The sequence below is a fragment of the Helobdella robusta genome (assembly GCF_000326865.2).
Source record: "Helobdella robusta unplaced genomic scaffold HELROscaffold_96, whole genome shotgun sequence".
NCBI lineage: Eukaryota > Metazoa > Annelida > Clitellata > Rhynchobdellida > Glossiphoniidae > Helobdella > Helobdella robusta.
Genome location: NW_008705547.1, coordinates 227,126 through 236,037, shown reverse-complemented (window position 1 = coordinate 236,037; position 8,912 = coordinate 227,126). Strand labels below are relative to the sequence as shown.

Sequence of the window (8,912 nt, the reverse complement as noted above, 5' to 3'; positions counted from 1 at the left end):
CACTACACGCATCTTAAAATTGCAGAAGCAGTGCTAATCGACATCAATAAACCAAAAATAAATATACAACAAAAAATGACAACCTCACTTCCAACCCGGCGCTTAACCAACAACGAAAACAAAGAAGTAATAAAAACTAGCATCGTAAATAGTGACAAAGAAGAATATGATGCTATCGATGAAGAAAAGGAGACCAAAGAAGATGACCAGCCAATTAAGAAACCTGACACCTAATTCGCATCAAAGTTCAATTTTACAACACCAAAGTTAATTTTTATTTGCAGCATGAATTCGAAAAATAAGTTTATTTTGAATTTTAATAAACTAAACGTTCACCAAAAAACTTTAGTGAGAAAAATCGAAAAAACGAACTACAAACATATTAACGCCAAACATTCAGTAGAATTTATAGAATATTGTATATATATATATATATATTTATTTATTTATCTATATCTATCTATTTCTTTATTTAGTTCTGCCTGCGTATGATATTTGGTCAAATTTATTTGATAGGAATTGAATATAACCTTTATACCGGCTGATTAACTACCATGCAGTAAAATAACTACTGCTAACATGACGTCATTTCCTCCAACGATTTCGCAACGAATTTCCCATTCTATTTAAATAAATTTTATTTGATGTTTTTTAATTAGTCTTTAATTAGTCACATTCACAATCATCATCATCATCGATATCGCAATGTAATCAATTTTAGAATTTTTTAAATTTTTGAAAAAAGTATCTTTGTTCATTTTATGATACTACTTTGTTCAATAAGATACTGTTTGATACAATTAACTAGAATAAATATAACGGCCTTCGCTCACTTTTAACGGTCGAGCAAGGAGCTTACTTCCGGAGGAGAGTTGAAGGGTGATTTTTTTATCGTTCGAGTCAAAAGTTACGATAGTATATTTACTAATTACGGAATATTGCTTTTATTCAGAATGTTAAAATTTTAATTTTTTAAAAATTGTTATTCAATTAATTCAATTCAATTAATTACTTTTATTTAGTAAAAATTTAAAAAATAAAATCGACATTACCGAAAATAATTAAAAGTTGAAAAAATTGAGATTCTTTGCATATCCCTGCTTCAACCCATAAGAAAGTGCTGCATATTGGTAAATAGGCCTCTCCTTGATCTAAACTAGTTACAACTTTATTAAATGTCTTTGCCTTTTCACGAAGTGGATGTGTGTTTTTTTATACTAACTTTAATTTTTTATCTTTATTCACTTCTCATTAAAAATTAGACTGCGGTTTTTAAATTAGTTTTCAACATTTTATATCAACTTTATTGAATAATTTATTCTAAATTGTTTGATTAATTGAGAAAAAATTTTTTTACCCATCTAGAAATGTTTCATATATTCGAAATAAAAGAATTATAGAAACGCAACGATGAAAATGATATTTTTGACTTTTTTTAACCGTTTTAAAATGATAATTAAAAAGAAAAATGAAAATAATTCCCTTAAAGCTTCATTGATAATGGATAGTTGTTTTCCTAGGGCTATTGAGGCCCGGAGCGAAAATATTTGTGGGGCCCATCTATGCATAAAAAAAGATACTTTCACAGATACAAAAATAATAAAAAATATTTCTTCAATTTTTATTTTACAAAAATTAATGTAGACATTGAAATATGTTCAAAACACAAATAGAGAAGATGAATCGAATGGTCAGTTTAGAAAAGCTCCAAGTGTATTTCAGCCAGGGCTCAAAGAGGTCTTAATTATTATAACATGACAAGTTGATGATATATTTTCATTTCATTCGCAAATATTTTAATTGAAATTTATATTCAGAATTTAATGTTTTGTCAATAGAGCTTTATTTCAAATTTTAAAATCGACTATTTTTCTTCTAAATCTGTTTGAATTAAAGACTGAATGATATTTCTTTGAAGTGCCTTCAATGCTATGCAGCAAGTTTAATTAAATTGATTTATTTAGTAAATTATATAAAATTAAATTAAATAATTATTTGAAACGACGGTATTTTGACAACTTGCGCCTTAAATTATGGATTTTTTTTATTTCGGTAATGTGTCTGCATTAGCTGGATGCCTGGATTCTCAAATTAATTTGGTAGATATAAGTATTTGGCTAAATATATTAACAAAATTAAACCTTATGGTAAAACTTACGAAACCAACGCTTAACCTTGTTTAAAAAACAAGGTTTGACTGCTGTGCGAAGCTCAATGATTTCAGATATAGAGTATTATTTTCTGACGTAAATTTTAAAACAAAGCAACTTCAACTTTGGTTTTGCTTCAACGAGCTCTATCACAACAAAAATACCTCGCAACTGAACAAACACTTCTTAGTCATCCATTTATTTATTTTTTGAGAGTTCAAAAATTATTAAACCTCCTAAAATTATAATATATCTTAGCAGTGATATTTAAAGTTGTCTAAATTGGCAGCAAATTTTGCAGTCAGAAAATTATTTCATTTACTTATTATCAATCATTAACTTGAGTCAACGATTCCATTAATTTAATAATTAACTATTATTTAATATTATATTGTTATATAATTGTATTTATTATCACCTATTATTATGTCTAAATATACACAATTGTTGGAAGGAGACTATATTTTATACAGTAGGGTGTACGAATTCTACCGAATTCTTGGCATTAATCAATTTAAAGTTTGTCTTTTCAATTTTCAATTACTATTATTCTTACTTACAATTTCAATTGTGCATGTTATCATATATTGCTACATTTAAACCATTCGGCGAGAAGATTTCAGCAGTGGAGTGGCGTAAGCCTAGGGACTGAAGCCCCCAACGAAAAATTTTAGTACGAATAAGGCAAAACTTTGAAAAATCTCTATAAACAATTGTAAAAAGTTGGACTGAAGGCTATTTCATTTCTTTCATAAAGTTAAAATTGGATACAATTCTGTACAAAACCATTGGTTCCGAGGATTTCCTAGAATGATATGTTTAAATTTGTGCCAAAAAAAGAAGAGAGGTTTTTTTTAACCAATTCAGGTCATCTTCCAAAATAAAATTCTGGTTACAGCATTTGATTGCCACATTATTATAGCACGACAAGTAGATGATATATTTTCATTTCATTCGCACAAATTTTAATTGAAATTTAGATGCAGAATTTTAGATTCAGACGATTGGGTTTATTCTAAAGTTTAAAATAAGCCGATTTTTTCTAATTTGGTTTGTATTAAAAACCAAACAATATTTATTAAAACAAATTTTTCCGAACAAGTTAAGTCCCATGTTGGTATTGAATTAATTTAAACAAAAAATTTCATTGGAAACCGTGATTTTTAGCCATCTTTGTCTTATATAACAGATTTTTGAAATAAAAGAAATACCGTTATCATTATCAACTTAAAGTTTTTAGTTAATTTTGCGGCCATAAAAATTTGGCGATCTAGATTAACAACATTTGAAGATTTTGGTAAAGTGAAAAAACTCACCAAACCAACGAACTAAAGTTAAACAATCAACCAACCATCCAACCAACCAACCAACCATCCAACCAACCAACCAACCAACCAACCAACCATCCAACCAACCAACCAACCAATCAGTCATCTTATCACCAGAGCCCCAATCAAACTTGCTTAGAAACATCATTATAATCATCATCCTCGTCATCTTCATCATCTTTTGTTCTTTCCTCAGAATCTGCAGAAGCAACTTCATGGGCGTTACGCCCGGCACTGCCGTCAGAGTTGTATTGGTCGTCGTCAACACTGTCATAAGAGTATGTGGGCTCGGCACTCGTGGAACGGTAATCAATTTTCTTGACTTTCCCAGTGAAATGTTTCGCCAGGTTATGTATGTACTTCAGTTGGGCTGAGTGAGTGAGTGAATGAGTGAGTGAGTGAATGAGTTTATCTATTTACTCATCTATCCATCCATTCAACAATCCATTCATCCATCCATCCATCAATCTATCCATCCATCCATCCATCCATTCACTCATCCATCCATCCATCCATCCATCCATCAATCAATCCATCCATCCATCCATCCATCCATCCGTCCATCCATCCATCCATCCATCCATCCACTCACTCATCCACCCATCAACCGTTTTTCTTTAGCCTGTTGTAGTAGATGAATATGAGGAGTGAGATGAGCATGGCAACCAGGACGAAGACGAGAACTGAGATGACGATCGTCAGGTACTCACTCTGCTGCTGCCGATCCATCTTTCCTGGAGTGAGTGGATGGATGGATGGAAGGATGGATAGATGAATTGATAGATGAATGAGTGAATGGATGGATGGATGGAAGGATGGATAGATGAATTGATAGATGAATGAGTGAATGGATGGATGGATGGAAGGATGGATGAGTGGATAGATGGATAGATGAATGGAAGGATAGATGGATGAATTGATAGATGAATGAGTGAATGGATGGAAGGATGGATGAGTGGATAGATGGATAGATGAATGGAAGGATAGATGGATGAATTGATAGATGAATGAGTGAATGGATGGATGGATGAATGGATGGATGGATGGAAGTATGGATGAGTGGATAGATGGATAGGTGAATGGAAGGATAGATGGATGAATTGATAGATGAATGAGTGAATAGATGGATGAATGGAAGGATGGATGAGTGGATAGATGAATGGAAGGATAGATGGATGAATTGATAGATGAATGAGTGAATGGATGGATGGATGAATGGATGGATGGATGGAAGTATGGATGAGTGGATAGATGGATAGATGAATGGAAGGATAGATGGATGAATTGATAGATGAATGAGTGAATGGATGGAAGGATGGATGAGTGGATAGATGGATAAATGAATGGAAGGATAGATGGATGAATTGATAGATGAATGAGTGAATGGATGGATGAATGGATGGATGGATAAAAGGACGAATGAGTGGATGGGTGGATGGATAGATGAATGAGTGGATGGAAGGATAGATGGATAAATGAATGAACAAACGAACGAACGTATGGTTGAATGAATGAATGAACAGATGGGCGGATGGCAAACGAACCTTGAGGAGTGACCCTGATGACCTCGGTCAACTTCACCAGGTTCCTGCCCTGGTAGTTGGAACACTCGCACGTTAAATTATACGTACCTTCTTTCTTGAATCTAGTGGATGAGTGAATGAACGTATGAATGGATGAATGGATAGTTAGATTGAATGGATGAATTGATAGGTAGATTGATGGATGAATGGATGGATGAATTTGTAGATATAGATGGATAAATGAATGGATGGATGGATAGCTAGATGCGTGGGTAGGTGAAGAGATGGATGGATAGGTAGATGGATGAGTGAATGAACGAATGGATGGATGAATATGTAGATGGATGAATGAATAGATAAATAAAAAAAGTAATTCAGATCAAGTATGCATCGCATAATTAAAAAATTAATTTATGCTAATCTATTCAGCATAAACAGATGTCAGTCAACTTGATTGGTTGAAAAGTTTAATGACTGACAGATCGAAACCACGCCTATCACCTTACAATACTTGAAGAGTTACTCTCCAGTTCGTAGCGGCTAGGATCTGAAGTTATCCTTTTGTTGTCAATCATGATTCTGATTGGTTGGATGATTGAATATATGAGTGAATGAATGAATGAATGAATAAACGAATGAATGAATAAACGAATGAATGAATGAATGAATGAACGAATAAACGAATGAATGAATGAATGTATGAGTGAGTGAGTGAGTGAATGAATGAATGAATGAATAAACGACTGACTGATTGATTGATTGATATTTAATTGGCTTGTTAATTTATTAATTTTAATTGCTGGTTAATTATTTGTTGAATCGATTGATTAATTAATTAAACACTTAAACAGCTGCTTGATTCCAGGGGCGGATCCAGGTGATCTAGTAAGGGGGGGGGCGATTTTTATCCATCATGGCAACCCACAACTGCCTGCAAGGCGGGCAAGCCCACAAATAAAAAAACGTTTAAATTATTTTTCAATTTGCCCTTTAAATAACAATCTTTGTGACTAAGACATTACGGCATATATGTCGCGATCGTATCAGCATCGGTAAAGACGGTGCAAGTGTGCACGCTCGCGGTAGCTCGCATCATCGCGGTATCATGTCAGTAAACTTAAATCTACTCTGTTCTATTAAAAAGAGTGATGTAGTAATCATATTATTTACTACGGATCCCATTATTGTAGTGTTAAGTAATCCTTTAAAATATGCACTTTTTAATTTTATATCACTATTCACTTTAAAACAGTCTAACTTTCGGTTTCAAGCGCCATGGTTGTGTATTGTGTTGTGTTACTTAAAAACGACAAAAATAGTAAATACAAGTTACTTTTAAATTAAAACATTCATTAATTATTGTTTATAATACTATAAAATATTAGGAACAATTACAACAAACCATTATCATCGGAAGAAAATGAAGAGAACAAATTTTTTACAACTACAGAGTACTTTGGATTCATTTTTTGTGACGTTGAAGAGAAAAAAAGTCTGTTGAAGCATCTACAACTAATTCTACTGTCACTACTGAAGTTGGTGGAACAACTAAACTTCCACTTCCAACCACATCAGCAGAAGCTTCAACAAGTAATAGTATTTCTACTGAACATGTTGAACATGAGATAACAGAAACCAGTAATAATATAGACAGCAACAGCCGGAATATGAATGTCAATTCAGTAGTCATAGCTCATGATAGTCTTTTTCTGAAAATGAACAGATTTCAACTGAGACTGGAACAGCTGAAATTGCTAAGGCATTTTCTAGTAAGATTTTAAATGCTGGGTTTATCAATGATATTGGAAAATTTGTTGGAACATTTATGGATGATTTGACAAAAAAAAGTCTGTTAGAATCGCCATGGAAGCCACTAGCTGACTACAAAATGCCACATTCACTTCACAAGAAGAAAAATAAACAAGAAAAGCGATATCTTAATCATTCTCATCTGGAAAAATATGAATGGCTAGTTTATTCAGATAATAAAAAAGGATTGTACTGCAAATATTGCTCATTATTTTCATACCACCTGACTGCAGGATCTCACAAACAAATGGAACTTCAGAAGCTTGTTAAACAACCATTACAAGTGTTTGCTAAACTGTTTGGCAAAGATGGAGATTTAACAATGCATGACAAAGCAAGATACCACAAGGAAGCTGTTGAAGCAGGGAGGTGTTTTTTAAAAAACTATAATGAACCAGCAATAAATATTGTAAACAGAGTAAATGCTTAACGGCTTCAGCAGGTTTTAGAGAATCGTCAGAGATTGATACCTATTGTGGAAACAATTATATTTTTAGGAAGGCAGAATATTCCATTCAGAGGACACAGAGATGATGGCAGTATATTAGACAAAGATGATGAAGATTCTGATGTGATTAAAAATGAAGGTAATTTCCGAGAATTGCTAAAATTTAGAGTAAGCAGTGGAGATTCAAATTTAGAAAATCATTTAAAAACGGCTAGAGCATCAGCAACCTATATTAGCAAAACCACACAAAATGCGTTAATTAAATGCTGTGGGGAAGAAATATGTGAACAAATTTTGAGTCGCGTTAGAGAATCAAAGTATTATGCTATTATGATTGACGAAACAACCAATGCATCACATAAGTCGCAAATGACTATAATATTACGTTACTTGCTGCCTGATGGATCAGTTCGAGAAGATTTTGCAGGATTTGTTGATCTACATGACAACAATTACCAATCTGATATTACTGCATCAATTGACACTGAACCTATTCTTGACGGCAAAATTATTGGTCAATCGGTTATAAACATGTTTTCAAACAAGTTCCACCTTTCTCTAGAAAACTGTGTTGGTGTGGGAACAGATGGTTGCAGTGTTATGTCTTCGTTACAAAAAGGAGCAGTAGTTGAAATTCAAAAAGTTGCAGTGAATGCAGTCTGGTGTCCTTGTTATAACCATGCTTTAAATTTAACTTTATCAAAAAGTTCGAATGTACAAGCAATAAGAAATTGTTTGGGTGTTATTAGTGAAGTAGTTGCTTTTTTCAATGCTTCTGCAAAACGAAATTTTATAATAAAGAACATGATAAATTCACAACTGGTTTCACTCTGCGAAACACGATGGGTTGAGAGACATGACGCATTGCTGATGTTTAGTATTGAACTTCCACAAATAATTGATGCGCTAAAGAATATATCTAAATGGAATGACAGAACAACTTCATCAAAAGCAACAACTTTATTAACAGCAATTAGAGAAAGTGATTTTATTGTGTCCTTAGGCTGTGCTGTGTATGTATTCTCTCTAACAAAGGGCCTCAGTGAATTGTTTCAAAAAAAAAGTTTAAATTTACATGATGCAGAAAATTGCATTAAAGCCCTGTTAAATGTTTTACAAAAAAAGAGAGAAAACTGCGAAGAAATGTTTTTGGAAATTTTTAGAGCAGCAGAAAAAATAATAATTGAAAAAGATGGCACTTTTACCTACAAAAGATTTGTGCATCGACAGACATGCCGTGAAAATGTACCTTCTGATTCATTGGAAGAATATTACAGGCGATCAGTTTACATCCCTCTTCTTGATGCACTGATATTGGATATAAATACTCGTTTTTCTAAAGAAAATTTGCAATGTCTCCAAATCTATTCTTTGATGCCAGAAAATATTATTAAACTAAATCATAAAGATGTTGTCGAATCTGTTTCAGCAATCAGTAATTTTTATGGTACCATTCTTGGACTTAGTACCCAACTTGAATTTATATCGGAAGTTGAATTGTGGCAGAGCAAATGCTTTAGAATGAACAAGGACGGAGGAGGAGTCAAATCACTGACTACTGATCTTTCTGTTGTTTTTCATTTGTGTGACCCCGTACAATATCCAATCACTCAGAAGTTGTTCCGTATTATTAAAGCATGTCCAGTTAGTGTTG

The 8,912-nt window shown here is 32.9% G+C and overlaps 1 protein-coding gene across 1 annotated transcript in view; it reads right to left on the bottom strand.

Moving 5' to 3' along the window:
- Positions 1 to 1,029: 1,029 nt before the first annotated feature.
- HELRODRAFT_182976 (hypothetical protein) overlaps positions 1,030 to 8,912 on the bottom strand; it is a gene marked incomplete at both ends in the record, with an annotated part of 25,816 nt that continues 17,933 nt past the window's right edge. The window contains 5 exons of the mRNA XM_009033695.1: positions 1,030 to 1,185; positions 3,610 to 3,848; positions 4,087 to 4,212; positions 5,023 to 5,123; positions 5,503 to 5,580. Coding sequence (XP_009031943.1) covers positions 1,030 to 1,185; positions 3,610 to 3,848; positions 4,087 to 4,212; positions 5,023 to 5,123; positions 5,503 to 5,580 — 700 coding nt within the window. The remainder of the gene's footprint in view (positions 1,186 to 3,609; positions 3,849 to 4,086; positions 4,213 to 5,022; positions 5,124 to 5,502; positions 5,581 to 8,912) is intronic.